Here is a 21,378-nt window from a genome sequence, read left to right on the forward strand (position 1 = left end):
AAGAGATCTTCATGATATGAGGTAAGTGAACTAAAGAGATCATGAACAATATCTCCAAAAGAGAGCAGAAAAATGTAAACAGCCCTGCAGCGGACTGTTGTCACGTAGCCAGCAACTGTGGTTTCTTCAAGGGAGAAATAAAACTGAGGAAGGTAAATAAATCGCCCTGGAGTCTAAGTATTACATTTTTCCTAAAACTTTCTGCCTGTCAGTTGAGAAAATATTTTTGCATCTGTCACAGTTGAACTTGATTCAGGAACATTCCTGAATCTGTTGTCATTTTCTTGACACAGTTTTAAGCCTTCAGTATCACATCAGTCTGAAATTTCCATAAATATGTTGCTGTTAAAGGAATAGTTCTTTATTTTGGTAAATATACTAACTTGTTTTCTTGCTGAGATAATAGGCTTACGTAAGTGTAATACATACTGACGCAATTTCTTCATTAAGGAATAATTTGTAATTTTGAGAAATAAAAATAAAAATATGAAGCTACAGCAAGGGAGCGTTAGCTTAGCTTAGCATAAAAAACTGTAACAGGGATAAACAGCTAGACTGGCTCTGCCCAGAGTTTAACAAAATCTGCCTAGCAGCACCTCTAAATCTTATAAACAGCTAACTTACTAACTTACTAATAGCTTGCGTGCTGTGTTTGGACAGAACCATGCTGTTTCCCCCAACTGATATGACAGATGAGAAGATCAACACCACTCTGGATGTATGTCTGTATGCTAAACATGAAGCTAGACCAAACCAGTGACATCCTGGAATTTGTCCATGCATGACTTTTGAGCAATGAGTGAATATTGTTACTGTTACTATTTGTGTATGAACTAAACAGCAGCAGCAGTTTTCCCCTGCAAAGTGTGTCCTATCTTTAGGCTAGGCTAGGCTAACCATTGGGCTCTAGTGCATATTCAGTGTACAGACATGACAAAGATCTTCTCAGCTGACTCTTGGCATGAAACTCAATAAGCGTATTCCCCAAAATGTTAAAATATTCCCTTAGTGGTACTATGTTTTATTTTCACATAATCTTTGCAATTTTTGGGTAGAAATTTATTCTTTAAGGATTTATGAATATGAAACATATGTCATTTATAAAATGTTTTGGTCTGCTTTAATTTTATTTAATTTCTAAACTTGCCCCATGCCTGAAAACACCCTTAACGATTCACACAATTTAAAACTACCAATACCTACTGATAGCATAGGTATCAAATGTGCTACTACAATCATCTTTGTAAAAAAAAAAAAATGATGGCCCTTTATAGCTCTGTCCCAGATTTCTTTTAGCTCCATCACATTTTGATTATAACTTGATTTAATCAGGCATAAAAAGGGAACTGGCTAACTTTGTATTTTTTGACAAATGCATTAAATAATATTGCTATCAGATGTGTCTCAACCACAACATATCAACTCTGTAGCCCTTCTAAATCAAAGCTAAATAAGAATTATGGTTTAAAAATGTGTATTAATGGAAACACTACGACTATGCTGTTAAATGAACGTAACATTTTTTCAACTAATTATAAAAAGTTTCATCACTTGGAAGTAGTCCTCTTACAAGGTTTAATAGCCAAGAGATTGATATTTTAAACAAAGAAAAGAAAAAAAATGAGTGATATATTACACATTTCTCCTTCAATCAATGGCACTGTTCTATTCAAGTGTCCCAGAGAGCAAACACACACACAATATTAAAACCATTATCAATTTTATTATTTACACCTGTGCTTTTCCTACTGCTACATGTCAAAATGTCTTCAGTGAGACAGAATGAAGCCTGGGGTTAAAAGATAAATCAAATCCAGCAGTTGGAGGTAAGAAGAGCTAGAAGCTAAAAAGCTGTTTTCCCTTAAATAGGATGCTAAGAGGGGGTGCATTCATTAACCTCTGCTATGATGTGGAATACCCTCAATCACCACCAACCCCCACCTACTTCCCCTCATTCCATCCCGTGGCCTCTACCTGTTTTGGGACGGCTGGAGGGAAGAGGACACCTTATCTTCACAGAACTTCCTCATGGCGAGAGTACTGAGAGCCTGGTCCGCCCTGCACGTAAAATGCATGCAAACACACACACACACACACACACACACACACACACACACACACACACACACACACACACACACACACACACACATGCTTTAAGCCAACAATTTCCATCATGGGACTTGCACCAGACTCTCTAGATGCCAGAAAGTACATGGAGAGGATACAGCTGGCACTGGCCACAGGATAAACCAGTTTCCACTGTTCCTGTGCAGAATCCACTGGGCTTAATTTATCAAACAACTTATCAACAGCGTCTGAATGGAAATCATTGTGCTTGACCTGCAACACATCAGCCACTGGATACACTGTTTTTCAACATATCTGCCATGCATCTTTAAATAGTTCCATTTACATCCAATGTGTTTTTGCACGTCAGTTTAATGATCGCTAACGTGTTCCATGTGTGAGTAGTCTGATGAACAAGAAAATGTCAAATTGTGGATTTGGATGTCTCCAGCGCACACACACACGCACACACTTACCCTGCGGAGATCTTGCTGTAGTGCATGTAGGCTGCAATGATCACGCCTGTTTTACCTTTGTTGCCCTGCAGGAGGAGGAGAAGAAGTCATGATGCTCTGATTTCATCCGCAGGCACTGTGGTTTGTACTAAGACAACTGATTTTCACAGCTTGTAAGAACTGACAGTTTGGACTGCAGGGTTGATTGAGATTGATTTGATTGAGAGGCACAGTTAGAGACAAGGCAGCAGCAGTGTTAATTTTGACAACAAACATATGTTCTAGTACAGTGAGTCCTCGGCACACTGGTGGGCCATGAAGGCCATGCAGGTGGACCTTAAGAGGTCATGAAAAATAAATACATAAACACATTTTAATTTCAGTTTCAGTTTCAATTTTATGAGTTTGAAATGATAATTTTAAGTAATTGGAACAGATAAAATAAACTCATGGGGTTACATAATGTGTTGCTGGCCTAGTTTAGCAGGTGTTACACTGTATTTAGTGACCAGTCCCATTAACACTGAAACAATACCAGCATCTCTTTCCAGAAATCATGACCCAGCTACTCAAGATAATCCACAGCGAGCAGTTTCATGTAGGAGCTTCATTCTTTCTAGTAGGAAGAACGTAGTTCTGGTAGATTCTGCTCTAGAAAGAAAGTAGTTCCTATGTGAAACTGCTCACAGTAAGGTCTGTGGATTATCTTGAGTCACCTGGTCATGATTTCTGGAAAGAAACATTGCTGATGAGTTTCTCAAATGTATTTTTTGTATTATTTTTACCACAAGTCGAGTGCCATCTAGTCCGAGTACATTTGAGAGAAGGCAGGCATCTCCAAAACTTTGCAACTCACACTAAAAAAGCCTTGACAGATAAATAGAGCTACAGGCCAGAAGACAAATACATACTTTTGATTTTTAGGGTGAACTGTCCCTTTAATGATGCAGTTAACACATTTTTTGAACTGCTGATTTATCTACTGAGTAAAACTGATGCTGACACATCAATAATGACTTATGCATTCATTTTTGTATGATGTGAGAGAATATAATGACGCAACACACAATTCAAGGTATGCTTACTTGCCAATTATTTTTTTACAGCCAAGAGAAATAACCTTCAGTAAAATCCATTAGAGTATTATGAAACTGTCTAAGGAAACCATGACTAAAATTATGACTAAAATAAAAACTGAATTTCAACTGACGGTGACTTTAAACAACTACATTTGTCAGTGAGCGACTACAGCGGGGACACAGACAGATGTGGACAAGCAGTTCGAATCCAAATTAAAAAGCTCCCTGTGGTGTTTTTTTCACACCGGGTGCTCCTAACTTCCTGAGGCATTCCAAAGACATTCCAGCCTCAAATTCCTAATGTGACCCCTCCAGACAGCAGTGAGATGGCTGCACCTCCACACTGAGCACAAATTAAAGCCTGTTTAGCTCTCACTGGACGATTCTCCATTGACAGAAAGTTGTTCATTCCCGTCCCTGGCGTGATGTGCAGCTGGGAGAGAGTTGCCTGTAGCCGGAATGTTGTGGAAAGCCAGCAGACCACAGAAGTAGTCTGGTTTTAGTATTTAAATTCTCCCGACCAAAACCAATAAATAAAACACCCAGACGAGCCGTGGGAGCTCGGTCGCCCTCAGTGTTGGCTATTTGCTGTTTGGTAACGGTGGAAAAGTTCAAATTGCCATGACTCTCCTGACAGGATGACATAAATGACTCACTAAATGATGAGGAAGTAGATAGTTTGATCTAGGTTGTTTGGTAAATTCTAAGGCGAGGGTGGGAGCAGTTTATTGAATTATATGGTGCACTCTGTAATTTTGGTTTTAGTCAAGTTGTGTTTTAACGGCAATATCCAACTTCATTTATTGTATTTCACAACCAACATAGTGAATGGAGAGATTAAACTTGTACAAGCAAGTGTAACTGACTTAGAGACATTCAAATGTAGCTCAGTTGGTAAAACATGCGCCTCATGTACTAAGGCCATCAGTCCTTTGCAACTCCCATTTGCAAAAATAGTACTCTTACTTCTAGTTTATGTACATTTTGCTGATAATACTCACATATTTCTACTTTTTCCAAATTCTACTTTGAACACAGAACCTTTACTTGTCTGAAAGGATTTTTACAGTGTTACTTTTACTTAAGTACAGGTCTGAGTCTTCTACGACTACTATCTGGATAGCAAAGGTGGTGGTCAGCAGGCAACATCGCCAGTTACTGACTCTTATTGACAGGTTTGCTTATCATAAACTGAGTGATGACTTGACTCATAATGTTAAAATGCTCAAAATATTCTCTTAAAATAAAGACTTAGCATGGTTGTCATTTTTAACACAATGAAACTGAAATCATCATGAGCAACAACTCTCATTATAAATGTTGCTAACTCTCTACAAATCAAACCTAATGGCCACATTTTGATACATCTGCATGTCTCAGAGCCTGGGAAACAGTGGGACGTCTGTCCCAAACCCCCCGGTGGCCCCCTGAACTCTGACCTTGCAGTGCAGGACCACCACGTGCTGGGGGTCAGAGGTCAGCCACGTCTCCATGGCCTTACATATGGCACAGATCTTATCCAGCGGCGGGGCATGGAGGTCCGGCCAGCCGAAGTCATGAACCTGGAGGTGGCAGAGAAGAAGAAAAGATCATGTGGTTTTAAGGAGATTTACCTGAAGGAGCCGAGAAGTGAATTCTCGACAAGAAGAAAAATTCTACCTTTGGATTTAGTCGGGAGATGTCGTGTCGCCTCTCAGAGAGGTTCAGGAGCTGAAACAGAATAGATGTTTATCTCAATTATCCTTTCAGTTATTTTATCATGGGTGTGACACAAAAAACAAACAGACTGCTAATTTGAGGTTTTCCTTTGCAGCTTCCTGTGGTCAAAACATATTGTTTCTGTTGTCTATTGTGCAACAAACATCTTTAGCTGAATTTAACGGAATCCTCGGAGGACAGAGGCCAAATCACAGCTGTAACAGCTACTACAGACAAACTACAGATGGTAGACATTCCTGTTCCCTCACCAGAAACTTGTCCTGGTGTTTGGACTTGAGCATGGCCGCCACCTCCTTCAGGTTGATACGATATCTCTGCTCCTCCAGCTTCGGGGGGAAGAAGACAGAGATGATCCTCTCGGTGATGTAGGTCAAGTCGAAGTCGTAGTGGCGCTCCATCACCCTCTCCATCACGCGGTCCACACTGAAGCTCCTGAAGGAACAGAGGAGGAAAAATAATGGAGGAGAGGAGAGAAAGAGGAGGGGTTGTTCAGGACACAGAGACAAAGGTGGACATGGGTCAAAATGTGAGCGTTACGAGTGCGCCTTCACACACAGAGTGGTGAAACTCCCGGCCTGGATGGATGGAGAGAAAGAGACAACAGAGGAGGAGTGGAAAAGAGAGAAACTGGATAGTGTGTGTGACATGTGGGTCAGATCAAAAGCCAACTTGCTCCATCACATGACTGACGCTAAACCTTCTGGAAAAAATGAAGGAGAGGTGGCCATTAGTCTGAGGAACAAGTGAACAAAGGCAGAAACAAAGAGGACACTGATTAGGGCGAAGCGTGGAACAGTGCAGAGGTGCCAAGTCACTTTAATAACATGTATTATAAGAAATGAATGCAACGACCTTTACCTTGGGAGGGTGTTCCTCTGTTTGGTATAGGTCAGAGACTTGGTGGACCCCTGTGGTAAGAAAACCAAAACACATTTAAAACTTATAGCTTCTTATACATGATAAATGATCACTTCAATGATTAAGTGTATTACCCTAAGTGGTAATACACTTAAGTTGTGTAACACTTGGGCAATTAGGGAGTTATCAGATGGCAACTTGTGTTTCCTGTAACTGCCCACATTGCTCAAGTGCCTGTTCAGACTGCAAGCATATGAAGATTTAACTGACTGAGGACTGGGACTGGGACACATACATTGGTTTAGTGAGGCCATCCCATTACACAAATACATGGTCCAGTCAAGCTCAGAAGCTTTGTTCATTTTATTTCAATTCCACATAATGAACCAATAAGTCAACAGATGAAAAATAAAGAAATGAAATGTAGTTTTTTAAAACAGAGGGTTTCAAAGTGGGAGGCTCGGTGAATGGAAGTGAAAAAATATTACAATGTTATTACATAGGTTATCAAAAGGAGACGTCATAGAAAAGCCTACATTTGTGTGACTCAGTGAAAGAGATAAAAGATACAGTATTTGGGGATTTGTACTGCTTTGCCCAGTCACAAACTGATAAATGACTTTGGACATGCAAGCCCCACCAGCAGCATTACAGATGCGTTTCAGCAGCAGAGCGTTTTACCCGCCTGATAATGTTTACTTGCTCAGATTTTGTTGATTTTGTTGATCAGGTCCTCTTTCCTTGCTCATTGTTCTTCTGCCATGGATAAGCAGGCTACATGGTTAAATAGTTTATTTTCTGTCTGTCTTTATAACTGTGAGTCTGCACGGGTCTTTTATTTTGAAAATTAACTGGATTCTCGCTGCCTTTTTTGTGTCTGATTTCCTGCCCGTTCGAGCTCCTCTGTGCTAATTGATGCGGCATGTGTCAAAAATGGACTCAGCACGTATTTGAAGTGAAGTGGAATGGAAAGCCGCTTTTGAGACACGCCAAGGCGCTGCTGGTGGAATCACAGGCATTGTAGAATGGCTGCGATCAGCTCCGGCTGACGTGGCGCAGCCATAATGCAACACAGCCGTGCCTGGTGGAATTTATCCACAAAGTAACAAAAACACAATGATCCTTATTATTCACATCATTATACACTAATGAAAACATATTTATGAATATTATAGTCCATTTCTGCCATAATTTGCCAATAAATCCCTGTGATTCTTACACACTGGATCTTAAGAGAGGCATCGCAGCCAACAATTGGAATGATGTGGCGCAGCTGACAGTGGTGCATTGTGGGATACACTTGGCGGAGAAGTGGCACTGGGGGAAGTGCACATCAAGTGTGAGTTAAGTACACACCGGGCTGCCATTCTTCAGATATGGGACACACTTGCCCACTTCCTGAAGGTACGGGACCACACATTTCAGTGTTCCATTGACAGCAGTGAATGCTGGGACAGAACCCATCCATCTGTCCAACACAATCCACACATGACCATCTTCTAGCACCACCACAGGTTCAGAAACTCACTCTTTCATACCCTCTGTGGAAGCAGGAGAAAGCTTGACATCTCCACTAGCGCCACCATCAGGACAGATTTTCCACTTTGACACAAGAAATATCAAATCTAAAGGGCCATGAAATTTACTGAATAAGTTCCCAAGAGCTTTCCGATTAAGGCGTGTAATGAACATTTCAGGCTTTAGGAGTCACAAGCTTTACAGTTTCTTTCTTGTTTTAACAGAGCTTATCTGTATAGTCTGGCACAGCTCTCACTTTGGTTTGTTCAGTTTGTGTTAAATCAAAAGCCAGAAAGTTTGGAAATTTCCAAGATAGACAGAATGACACTGGAGACATGGAGGGTAGATGGACAGAAGAAGAATTGGGGTGAGGAGGACAAAGAAAGAGGATGGGAGGTTAAAGTGTGCTCACCAGGTGCTGGGTGTGTCGAGAAGGAGCGGTCCCTCTGCGCTGCTGGATGTAAGGAAGGAGCGATGAAAGGATAAAGGAGAAAAGGGGAGAGAAGGGTGTGAAGAGAGGGATGGTGAGAGGACGTAGGAGGAGATAGAGAGGAAGAAGGGGGATAGAAGAGGAGGGGATAGAGAGGAAGGAAAAGAGAGTTAATTAAACAAACAGACTCTCTAATGGATAAACATTACTACTTCCTGTAGAAACATCAACTTTTTTTTCTTCTCTGGGCTGGAATCCTGCCCTCAGCCCTCCAGGAATGAACCGAGCTCAAACTGGGTTGAGGGCTCGGCTTCCCAAAAGGAATTCAGCAGGAGGAAACCATACAGTGGTTTTTGGGAAGCCATGCCTTGTAACTAAGGCTAGACAAAGAGGGAGAGCTGGTCTTGTATACAGAAAACTCTCAAGGAAAAGAAATGACTGCGTGAAAGAGGCTTACCAGATCATTGGAGGGAGCTGGGATGCACGCAGAGGTCACCTGCAACACACAAACACGGCCACAAGTGAATAAACACACACACGCAAAAAAAGAAAACACATCCTCTTTGCTTCAGGACAGAAGGAAGGAGTCAGATTTGGGAGATGATTAAGAGCAAATGCTTCCCCAGACAAAAAGATTAAAGGAGAAATCTGTAACATATTTACTGTAATAAATCATAAAAAGGCCACACTGTGTCATCAGAGATCAAGGAAACATGTTAAGTTGAAATAATCACTTCACTTGACATGAACGCTACAGGCACGATTTCCATTCCAGACCAGAATAACTGTTTTGAGTGCCAGTTTCACATTAATCGGAGTTCAAATTAATGCAGAATTTCCACAGAATGAGTAAGTGTTTGTTTATGAGTCGTAAGAAAACATTAATAATCGTCTAGAGGGAGTAGATGTTTATAACGGTTAAATTGAGCAAAATGTTAATGGAGTTTTGGCAGGCAGTGAGACAGGCAGCCACTGAACTCAGTCCAGAATGTGTTATTTCAGATCAGTGGGCTTTTGTTTTTTGCTTAACAGGCTTAACTTTACATTTACAGACAATTGCGAGCTATAAACAGCTGATCTTACAGCTTACAACTTAAGTGTAGGACTTTTCGCTTTTTATTGTCAGTTTATGAGGTTGTGGGAAACAGCTTGCTTAAACCATAGATCATGTATTAAACAGGATTATGACCTTTTTAATATACAACTCACTGTTTGGACTGCTGTACTCATTTTTGCACATGCAATAGCAACATATTGCTATTTTAAGATGGAAAAATCTAGAAAAACCCCCACCAAAGTCTGACTCACAATTGAACCGTAAGTCCACCTTAAATATTTTAAATTTAACATTGTAGGAAGTAAAGTAAGGTACGGTGAGGATTCAGCACCACAGATGGAAATATAATGTTTGTTGCCTCACAGAAAAGTAACGTTGGCTTGTTGCTAGACTGTTAGCTTATGCTGCCTTCAAAAAAAACAATCGGGCCATATTTACTGTGTTCCCAAAAAGAATCCATACTATGAAAATAATTGCTAGCTGCAGCTCTGCATCCCACACTGTCATAAGCATGAACCTCTCATCTATGAGTAGATGCACACTTGCTTCTGCGCAGTGATACTGTTGGTAGGTGCACAGTACTTTCGTAGAGAGAAAATAGTTCCTATATAAAACTGGGCACAACAAAGATTATCTTGAGCAACTGGGTATGATTTCTGGAACGAGACAAAGAAAGTAGTTCCAACAGATTCTAAACTAGTTCCGGTAGATTATACTGAACGAAGAAAGCAGTTCCTTCATGAAATCGCTCACAACAAGGTCTGTGGATTATCATGAGTAATTGGGTCCTGACTTTTGGAAAGAGACAATGCTTTTGAATTTTTCAGATGTATTTTTTGGCGCTTTGAGCACCACAAGCCGATTGCCATTTGGTTCCATTATATTCAAGAGAAGGCAGACAACTGATATCTTCAAACATCTGATATCTTCAAAACACTAAAACTCACACCAAAACTATCCAGATGAATAAATTGCACTACAGGCCAGAGGGAAAAATATGTATTTTTAATTTTGAAGTTATCTGTCCCTTTAACTGTCTCTGAACTGTCTGCACAGGAATGTGTAATTGCCAAAAAATCCTGACATTTTAACCTTATATCTCAATTTGTCAACTACTGCTGGGAATACTGCCCATCTAAGATTAAGATAGCATTTTGCTGCTATCAGATGGCCCAGTGGTGCAACTTGTTGAGGCCAGAATGGGGGAGGAATACACGCAGCCACATGATGATGAATAGATCACAAACAGTCTGTAAAACTACTTAGATGCTCTTAAGCGTCTGCTAAATTTAAGTACAGCTGATGTTTGAGAGCATGTTTACAAAAGGCAAGTATGTGTGAATGTGGAGCTAAATACAGAGATACACAGCTGAGGGAGCACCAGGACAGACACACAAACACACACTGACTGACACATCTAATTCCCATGTCTGTTATGGGCCTACAGGTCAATGAACTGTGACCAAAGGAAGCAGGAGCTGCCCTAATGAAGGGGGCCGAGGGCCACAGTCATGCTTACGTAACATTCATAACACACGGACACAAACACGTGCGCACACACATACACATACAGCAGTGTTCCCACTACATGGCCCTTTTTGGAGTGTTTATTTGGATACAGGAAAAGGGCAAGGGCTTGTGTATATCTCATTGTGCACAAAAGGGAAGTTACACAGGCCCTGAACCTGGGGGTGTGTCGCCACACTGTGCATGTTGTACAGTTTGTGTTAATCTTTCTTTCTTCCCTTCTGTCTTCAGCATCAAGCTCAGTCTTCTACCGTCGCTCCTACGCAACAACAGGCATCAACAGGAAAGGCAGAGGAACAGATAGAGAGCTAAATCGAGACTTGACACAAGTTGCAGGAAACAGGTTCAGGTTCGGCTATCAAATGAATAACTGGACAATGTTGCTGTATGACTCACTCTGAGAATTAATGTTTGTTTCCATCTCCGTGGGGAAATGAACCTCAAATCTTATCCTGTGTTGTGGTTCTTTTTTATCCCCAGTCTGAACCCGAGTCCTGACTAGACTGGATTTGGGTTTGGTCAGGCTCTGATTTCTCTTAATTCTCTCTGGCTAAAGCAGGTCAGTTTCACTTAACTTTTCTGTTTTTTTTTTCTTAAAACAGAGCATGTGAAACAATGCTCTGGTGGACTCAAGAGGGCATTCTGTAATACACTACGTAAAAGTTCCCTCTTGGATGGCCCTATGGTAGATAAAACACAATAAAGTGCCCCTAGGGTTCCCCCCTAGTGGACACAATATGGTAAAGTGCCCTCTGGGATGCCCTTCCATGCCCTTCTCATTTCCTGACAAGTAAAACGTGGTACATAATTAAAGCTGATTAAAATGTGTCTTTCAGTCTCAATGCTCTTTAAATATTGCAGGGCTGGGCCAGATTCTGGGGCCGTTTACTTCTGTCATTCTGCTCAACAACTCACAACCAAGCAATTACCTCCTTCCTGTCCCGCTCGAATACGTCTTTCCCTCTGTTTACTTTTTGGCTCTCTTTTCCTCTACAGTCATCTTTCTTCTTTTGGGAATAGTCAGCATAACTGTCAGCCTTTCAAACTTTCTTTCATTTAACATATCAGACATTAAGCCAAAACTTTTTTTTTTTTGCAGAGACTGCTTATGTTGCACATCTACAGTTGCTGGCTGTACACAGAGATTGGAAACCTGATATTTCCAAGGAATTTACGCCAAAATCTGAGAGATCCTGGGATTTTGATTGTTTCCTCTGGGCCTAATCAGCATTTACCAACACAGAGCATGACGGATGACCGAATTACTTAAGTGTATCATGTAGTACAACTAGTGGAGGCATCAGCATTGATTATATTGCGCCACTTTTTTTCAAAAGCCAATTTATTTTTACACCTGTGGCGACTTCTTGTCTTCTGCGTTCTGCTGAATGAGCAAAGAGTTATCCATATTAACCATCTACTACTGCATATTTTTCTTTGCTTTCCTTCTAATTAACCACCTTCAATACACTCTATCTGGGAATTAAATTATACCCAATGTCATGGTACCCTGGGAACAGAGGTTGCGCTAGACTTTTTCATTGTCTGTCATTTTGACTGACAGGCTCATAAAAATCCCGTCATTATCTGTTTTTACCCGTCACTTTAATTTTTAAAATGATCATAATTACATATTCAATAGCATTTACTTTTCAGTCATTTTTAATTAATATTCAGTCCGAACAAGCTGAACAGAGAATCCACACCGTACCTCTTATATCAACACCACTACTGGGCTTTTTGAAGAAACTTCAGCTGCTGACACTCAGCTGCTGTGACACTAGGTGCGTTCGAGATGATCCAGGTCTGCGCAGAATTGATCAGCGGTGATCGCCGCATAGTGCATGCCGGTTAGATTTGTGTCCGACTTGATCCCGACTTGCACTGACGTCATGCACATGTGGGCAACGATAACCTCACGAGATCGAGGCGGCCGCAGTTTGTAGAGCTAGATGCCGCAGCTGCTCTCCACCGACTGCAAACGCCTGGCTGTCACCTGATTGACAAGCTGACGGGCTCTGATTGGCTCTTAATTTTGACAACAAACACCACGTGTTGTATAAAATACTAATTTTCTGTGTAATTGTAATATTTAATGCTGGACATATCAATCTTCTGTTGTGCAATGAAGTTTTAATCTGTCAGCAAGCAGATATTAGGTGTCTGATAATAATAAAGGTTATATATATGATTTATCAAAAGAACAGTTTAGTGCTTTACAAGGCAGATAAAAGAACAGATGTTACAAGCGTCAAAAGGAGGATCTCTTCTATTTTTACTTCAATCAGCGATCAAGAACACACTTTATTTCTTCAGCTATGATCATGACCTGCAGACTACAGGTGACCTACAGGTGATCTAACAGGATGTTCGCGTCTCTTCCTCTACTCTCTCGTTAAGTCTGTTGAAAACTGTCCGACTTGACTGCAGCTTTTTGTCTCCACCTCCTGCTGCGGCCGCCTGATCTCGTCTCTCCAGGCGAGGCGCAGTTCATCTCGAACGAACCTAATAGCTAATTAATATGCTCACTCGCCACTAAGTGGTCAGGACTGTGAATTGCAACCTGTCAAAATGACAGATGACCTTCAGATTTTTCCGTCACCGTTTTAAAAAACCGGTCAATGACAGAAAATATTCGGTTAACGCGACCACCGCCTGGGAACCAGACAAATCTGCAAGCTCATGTTTCATTTGCTCTGGCAGATACATCTGATCACTAGGACTGCGTATTGGTACTCAATACCTTTAAGTTATCAGCTGAGTATTACTGAAACTTGTCTCATCAAATGATAAAAGTATATCATATTGTGTCGTATCATATTGTATCGTACCTGAATTCTGTCCTTTTGGTACCCAGATGTAGAAAAAAATGACTATATCGTTTTGCTCACAGCCAATGACTGCATCTTCATGAAGAAAAACCTTCGAAAAAGTATCACATCAAGATATGACAGGAGTGGGGGAATGACATGTAGTAAAGGGCCAAGGGTTGCAGTTGAACCCATGGCCACTGCAGAGGACTCACAGCTTCTATAAATGAGGCACACACTCTACCAACTGAGCTACCCTGGCGCCCCATATCAGAATTTTTTAAACGATACGCTGGCCACCCTCCCATTCAGAGACATTCCCACCCATCCTGGATTTCTTCAGGCCAATCAGAACTGTTTATTTAAAAAGAGGCGGGTTTGATATGATAACCAGATGACTGTCATTGTTCCAGATTTCAATAGTCACAGGTTTCGAGCGCAACACATCAGGTTCACGAAACTCATGCTAGAGTCTCAAAGTAGGCAGTGCTGATCAAAAATGAAACATGATTAATACTGAATTGATTGGTTGAAGGGCTATCCAATTGCATCAACAAAACGGGTAAAACTATGTACTTTAGGGCCTTAAAGCAGTGATGCTTTCTATGGCAGACGGCCACCCACCCAGAGCCCGGTTCTGCTCAAGGCAAAGGAAGTTTGTCCTCACCACTCTCGCCAAGTACTTGCTCACAGTGGGAACTGCTGGGTCTCTATGGTCTCAATCTGCTGTGTACAAAAAACGTCCTGAGATAACTTCTGTTGATGATTTTGTACTATATAAATAAATGATGATGGAGAAATTTATTTTTGAGTGAATCTGCTATCCCGTGAGGATGCCAAGAGAAGAATAATGTAAATCGGGAAAGTCCTGGGAAAACTGGGTGGTTTGGCAACAACTGTGTGTCACCAGGTCAGCAAACGCCTTATTCTTGCTTTGTGGGGTTTGAAGTGCACGAGGTTCAATAAAAGCCATGCCACAAAACTCATAATGAAATCTGGTGGTATTGTTGGAAAACGCAGTGCTTCAAATAGCTTCTAACAAGAAAAATCAAAACCTTCTGGGATCATCCACTGGTTCCAGTTTCTCCTCACTCAGCCAGTCCTGGAAGTTGTCCACAGTCCTCACAATTTCAAACATCCAGTTGTTATGACTACACTTACCCAGTTTTGACCGTGTGTGCTTTTATTTCTGAAGGCTGCATGAATCAGGCTTTACCTGCTGCTCGTTGACCCATTCTTCCTTCATTTCTAATCTTTTCCTCCTCTGTATTCCTCTACATCCCTCTCTCCCAGTGCCCAGTGAAGGGGCCTGCCGAGGGTGGCTGCTAAAGCCAGAACAAACACACCCGACCAGATTCCATCTCCGCAGGCCAACACTTACGCACAAACTTCCCGCTAATAGACCTCCACCCATCGCTCTCCTCTTTTCATCCCTCTCATCTTGTCTATCATTTCTCTTTCCCAATCTGCTCCTTCCATTTTTCATCCCTGTTCACTTCCATCTTTACTTGTGCTTTTGCCATTTTGTGTTCCTGCTACTTTGAGTTATGTCATCCATCTTTCTTCCAAATTTTGTACTTTGTTGCATCTTTCTTACCGCTTCCTTTTCTTTTCCTATTTTCTTATTCCATTCTCCATTTTTTCCTAATCTCCCTCTCACTTCCTTTGTTTATTTTCTCCCCCTCCTCTTCTCTCGATCTCAGTACTTCCTCCCCCTTTTCTTCTCTTCCTTTTCTAATCGGTTTCTAACAAACACCTTCCTGTTTGTCTTCCTCTTCCCTTTCCACTTTCGTACCTAGCTTTCTTGAAATCTTTTCATTCAGTGCACCTTTCTTTTGAACCTCCACTGTTCTTATGTCTTCAAGGTTGCCAGTCTTGAAAGTGTCTTAGAGCTGGAAGGTCACAGGTTTGATCCACAGTGACCATCAGTAACTACACACCCTTGAAAAACACAAAGACCCACAACCAGCTTGTTCTAACTTGTTCAAGGGCTGCTCACAAGCCTAAAATGTTATTAACAAATAGTAGGGGTGTTCTGATAATTGCCAATTTCTTTACCTGAATTTTGTGTATTAGCCGATACAAGTAATAATGAAAGTAATAATTATTTTTTAATAGCTGTATAAAAAAAACAATGGGGCACAACTACTACCATTCCTAGTCTAACAAGGCAGACCAAACTAAATCGTGAAAAAAACTGCAAGCTGTGAGAAAATTACAGCTGCAATTAACAATTTCTCTCTAGCTGATTAATCTGTCGATTATTTTCTTGATTAATCGATGGTTGTTTTGTCTATAAAATGTCTGAAAATGGTGAAAAAATCTGTGCCCAAGATGACGTCCTCAAATGTCTCATTTTTCCCCACAATCCAAAGATATTGTGTTTACTTTCATAAAGGACTAAAGAAACCAGAAAATATTCACATTTAAGAAACTGGAAACAGAGAATTTTGACTTTTTTTGTTAAAGAATTACTCAAACCATTTATTATCACTGATTATCAAAATAGTTGACGATTAATTAAATAATTGATTAATAAATGACTAATCATTGCAACTCTACTTAAATATAACTATTTACAGCCTATTGAATACACTTGTCCTCCAGCTCCTTCCTCCAAGTAACGCTGCCCTCCGCGGCCTCCTCTCAGGTGGGTCCAGCTGGCGACACTCAAGAGAGGGCCGTGACCTCCATAACCCTCTCCTCCATGTATCCACCCACCACCCTCCACCCTTCCCTCTTCCCTCCATCTCCATCTGCCGGCCCTCTGTCCGTCCTCTCTGTCCGTTTTGTTTTGCTGCAGTGGCCCTGGCTCTTCCAGCTCTTTACATGCTCTTTGATCCATCAAAGCCAGAAGAAGCATAGCTAATGGATAATGCACAGCTCTCTCCTCTCAACGCATGGCTTAAGAGCTGTGGGCTCTAAGAAGCATAACTGGGGAGTGAGGTAGCAGCCTTGGTATGTTATTAGTGTGAGAAATGGGTTGTGTGAGGGCAGTTTCTGTGAGTGCCTACCACAGTGTGATTCAGTCTTTGTGTGTGAATACAGTACAGGGTGGCAACTAACGATTATATGTCAATTAATCTGTTGATTATTTTCTTTGATTAATCAATTAATAAGCTCTAAAACAGCATATGAAAATAAATTATGTTATTACATCATTAAGGCCCATTTTGACTTTTGCACTTCATATGTGATTCAGTCACACAGCGTTCCCTTTGCAAAATTTAAGGGAAAATTTTAAACACCAAACCATTCTCCTCTTCTTCTCCCTCGCTAGAACATATGTTGACATAGGCTGCAATGTCCATGCAGTCTGTGGAAACATTGGATTAAAACGCTGGTTTGTCCTTGGTTGTTTTTTTTTCCCATAGGGAGTTTGTACGGAACACGATGTGACCGTGTAGCGTACACAGTGCTGAGGTCACCTTTGGAGCTAACAAACTCTTTGCTATCGGAAAATGGAGGAAACTAGCGAGCCATGCTATACACAAAAACATCACATCAAACTGTCAGAGGCCATGCCTTACAGTAACATTAGCTTAAAGCTAAGGGAGGCAGCCAAGGCACTGTGTTTTAGAAAGAGGCTATACATAGTTATGATCAAATTAATTCAAATGAATGATGTGTTATAGTTAGCTTGAACTTGATTTTGTTGCATCTCTGCACTTGTGGCTGGAGGGATTATGTTTTTGGGTTGTCTCTCCGTCCATCCCATTCTCATGAAAGAAATATCTCAAGAAGACCTGGACAGAATTTCTTCAAATTAGGTTCAAACATCCACTTAGATGTTAGATGAACTGATTAGAAGATCAAAGGTACGGTGACCTTACAAAACACGTTTTTGGCCATAACTAAAGAATTCACACATTAACTGTGACAAAAATATGTATTATTCTATGCCATATTATTATATATATTATTATTACAGCTTTTCTCTGTCTGTCCCTCTGATTTCAAAGTCTTTGCTTGATCAAAAAAGTGACAATGACCAGTAAACGATAGCTTAATCCACAAATTATGTTGGATGACAGTGAATAGAAGGGCTAGTAATACTTTATATAGCCTACTTAAGGATTTTTTTCTATTTATAATTCCAGTTTTGCTAATTAAATGTTGTTAAAATATTTGTGTACTATGTGCAATATGTTCTAGTACTACAGTTAAGGGTACAGAAATGCTGTGCAGTTTGTATACCAGTGCTTCACCCCTTTAGAAGCATTTATATAGGAATTTTAAGAAAAACTCACATACTGCGACATATGCAGTCACTGTCCGTTCGTCATATTATACTGTGATATCAATTTTAGGCCATATCGCCTAGCCTTACAATGAACTGACCTGACGGACTGAACATGCTTCCATCAAAACTTCTGAAAACAACACTTGATTGTGTTTCACATTTAACGTTTCCCAACATATATATTACATTAACACGCTTCCTGTGATGGACAAAGTCCTGCATTTATGCTGCAAGAAGTCATAGTTCTCTGACAGCAGGTACTAAGATGTGGTCATTACATCTGTAAGATCCTGATGGAACTGTATCCGCTCCTTGGTTACACGTGAACGCAGCACTCATGAAGCATGCCCTTTGATGGTTAGCCTCAGGCTTAATAGTCTCCCCATTCCTAAAGCTCCCTTGGGAGAGCCAATCAGAGAGCATTGATGAAAGCTGCAACGAATCAACAGTGAAAGCCGATGCTGGCCGTGAACTTGTGTGCTTTCATCATCACTATCATCAGCGAGTGAACTACAGAGGAATACAACAAGCCTTGAAGTGAGCAGAGCACAGTGATACCTTAAGGCAGTAAGACCCCAGAGGACAATGTTTTCTCTTGGTGCAAGAGACATGTCAGCATCAATCAAACAGACAACTGACTCAACAAAGTAGTAAAGACATGTTTAATAATGGGGAAAAAGCAAGCTTACCAACTACAGCCATGCTAATTTGACTAGTCAGAAATGTTGCGATAACAGTTACTCCCACCCCTCTGAAACGGGTGTTCTGGTTAATGTTCCCATCTTCTGTACTGCCCTCAAAGCTCATGCTTGTTGAGAGCAATATGGTGTACACCTGTTTTCTGTCATACTTTAAATTCCAAATAGATGAACCTAAAAAGAATATATGTATGAAGCTGTCTGTCTGAGCCAATTAAAATCATTCTAAAAACATGGAAAACTTCATGGAGAAAACTTCATGGAGAACTTCAAACTGAAGTGTGTTGGGACTGTGGGGTTGGCAATGTTCTTTTGTTGGACAATGTGACATCCACCTGTTGACTCAAGCCCTTATAATAAACGTGGGTGGAAAATGCTACTTTTGCCCACTCTGTGCAACATTCTGTATTACACAGTCTACCTAGAGTTGTTAGGGAAACAAAATGATAGAAACCCCACTTATGTGCTCATTTACTGTACTGGAATGTCACCCAAGGAGAAATGGTTTGGAAAGTACTTTGTCATGTGGGTTATATGCAGGCTCTGGGAGAGTTTCTGTAATAGTTACCACTGTACAGTTCATCACGCTCTTGCAATTGAGTATCTCTTTGGTATTTTACAACCTGGGCCCTATTTTCCCATTTTCTTGGGTCAAAGTGACTAATGGAGACAACAGTTTTTTAAATTGATCCAGCATTGAGCGAGACCACTGTAGAGAAACAATCTGCTACATAATCCTTGTAGCCAATTGCTCAATGTATGTCCATCAAACCTACATGTTATAGAAAGGATCCCTACAAAGACAGACCATTTTCATACAGAGTACAATCTTTTTTATATAACTAGAAACAGCCAGTTTATCACTCTTGACAAAGCCAACAGACTCCATTTACACAAAGAGTACTTTTATCAACATTTTTGACAGAAACGAAAATGTTTCTGCAAATGGAATCTGGTAGCTTTACCAATAGTGTAAAGTCATCCGTTTCTGGTTGGACAAAAAGGATCTTATTCTTCAAGACAAAGGTCTAGTATCTCTGTAGGTACTGATCCTTTCCATAATGTTGTCAGAGTAACAGAATCACAATCTGAGCCTGTCAGTGGCAAAACAAGCACTTCCTAGGGCTTTTCCTTTGTCACTTTTGGCAGCGCGAGTCAAATCATGCAGAACTGATTAGCAATTCCACAATTCCTGGTCGGTGTGCCAAGTCATGGCCGAAAAGACCAGCTCCAGAGCGGGTCAAGGTATCAACTGAAATAAGCCAGTATGAAGTAGTATCGAAACTCCTTCAGTCAAACAATACCTGCATTCAGTCCTTATTCTTATTCATATGGTTTTGCTCACAGCTAATCGCAGCCAGTGTTCTTTATAAAGAACCTTTGAATAAAGGCATTGAATAAAGTACTCCATTGATATTGGTATTACTTAAAGGCTACTGGTATTGGCACTAGTCTTGTGATTTTTTTTAAATGATACCCAGCCCTAAAGGTTACGTCTTCCCGACTGTGGTCAAGACATGACTGCCCATCTTCCCTCCCCTCAGTTTCCTCTCCTATCTGCTTTACTGAAAACCCAACATTTCCTGATTTATAAAAGCTTTTAGATAATAAGATGACAGCTGACTTTTATTGTGAAGAATTTAAATGAAAGGTCCACTTTTAAGAGAGTAGCCCTGTTGTGATGGAGATGCAAATCCCTGACATGATGGGCTGATGTGCCAAGTCAAACCAAGTCAGCACGTCTATGGAAATGGGACTTTGGTTTAATGTACTTTCACAGGTGAAATTGCCCAAGTGTTGCGTCCATTAGCCACTTAGACACAAAAACACTAAAAAACAGGGTCCAGGTTACCCTTGAACTCCATGCACCCATAGAAATAGACGAACTTTGACAGAAACATAACATTAAGACTGACTTTTTTAATGTACGTCTGTCAGTGGAAAATGCAGATGGTCTCTCTTCTGCTCAAACCTGCAGGACTCATTTAATGGCAGTTTTGAGAGGTACCTGGCTTAGCTTTATATCTATACTTCAAATGCATCCCACATGTCTAATGCCTCTTAATCATGACAAGGTGGACTTCATGAGAAAACCAGAAAGCACCCAGCCTAACACAAGGGGACTTCAAGGCCACGGCTAAGCAAGAACAACACCTATAGGTGAAACACATGTATCCTCTGGACTTAGTAGAGTCCCATATCACACTTCTGGTGCTTTTCTGTACGTGAGGCCGGGTAACAAAGCGTCTATCTGTGTTTTCTTTCCTTTTTTTTATTTTTCTCACTGTTCAGCACGTTTCCCTTCTTTGTCTCTTGTTCCCACACTTTTCTTTTGACCCCAAAAGGAAATAAAGGGGTCTGTGTCTCTAGCCGTTTCGTTTTCGCTCCAAGCAGCTGAGAGGGAGGCCGAAGATATCGCGGGTCACATGGGTCCCCGTGGTGGAGCTTTAATGACCAAGTGGGATGCAATTCCCTGTTATGGAGCTGACAGTCAACCGACTACATACTCATACACAGATACACTCGTAAAGTTCTGCAGATGGAGAACACAGACAGGAATGCACACGTGTTGCTTGTACAGAGGGTTTCGAGGTACATGTTGAAGGCTGAAGCACATGTTCACCACAGCGGAGTTCCCATGCACCCATCCCTACTCTCCTCCACCCAAGCCAAACACAAGGCCAAAGGCTTGAAGCCGGACAAAAATAAGCGTGGGTAAACAAACAAAGCTGGAAGACACGGGTTGGGATGAGATTGGGAGAGTTCAACAATGGAAAAAATCTCCTGTGAATCAACTGACACTGAGCATTATTACAGATCTTCAGGCCGTCCCTCCCTCTCTGTCCTTTGTGGTCGAGCTTCCCTCAGCTGCGTCTCATCATGTCATTCATCCTGTTGGTAAGCAGGCACAGAT

The 21,378-nt window shown here is 41.0% G+C and overlaps 1 protein-coding gene across 2 annotated transcripts in view; it reads right to left on the reverse strand.

Annotated features, from left to right (window-relative positions):
• The window catches only part of tns2a (tensin 2a), a 77,846-nt gene that overhangs the window by 15,136 nt on the left and 41,332 nt on the right, over positions 1 to 21,378 (reverse strand). The window contains exons 4-11 of one of the 2 annotated variants that reach the window (XM_084721775.1): positions 8,587 to 8,625; positions 8,112 to 8,150; positions 6,182 to 6,231; positions 5,572 to 5,755; positions 5,264 to 5,314; positions 5,044 to 5,166; positions 2,547 to 2,611; positions 1,975 to 2,058 (exon numbers count right to left, since the gene is read on the reverse strand). In XM_084721775.1, coding sequence (XP_084577901.1) covers positions 1,975 to 2,058; positions 2,547 to 2,611; positions 5,044 to 5,166; positions 5,264 to 5,314; positions 5,572 to 5,755; positions 6,182 to 6,231; positions 8,112 to 8,150; positions 8,587 to 8,625 — 635 coding nt within the window. Of the gene's footprint in view, positions 1 to 1,974; positions 2,059 to 2,546; positions 2,612 to 5,043; positions 5,167 to 5,263; positions 5,315 to 5,571; positions 5,756 to 6,181; positions 6,232 to 8,111; positions 8,154 to 8,586; positions 8,626 to 21,378 lie in introns of both variants that reach the window. The other variant, XM_084721774.1, reaches the window with a different exon arrangement.

Source organism: Lutjanus erythropterus, chromosome 6 (genome assembly GCF_056507025.1).
Source record: "Lutjanus erythropterus isolate fLutEry1 chromosome 6, fLutEry1.hap2, whole genome shotgun sequence".
Classification (NCBI taxonomy): domain Eukaryota; kingdom Metazoa; phylum Chordata; class Actinopteri; order Lutjaniformes; family Lutjanidae; genus Lutjanus; species Lutjanus erythropterus.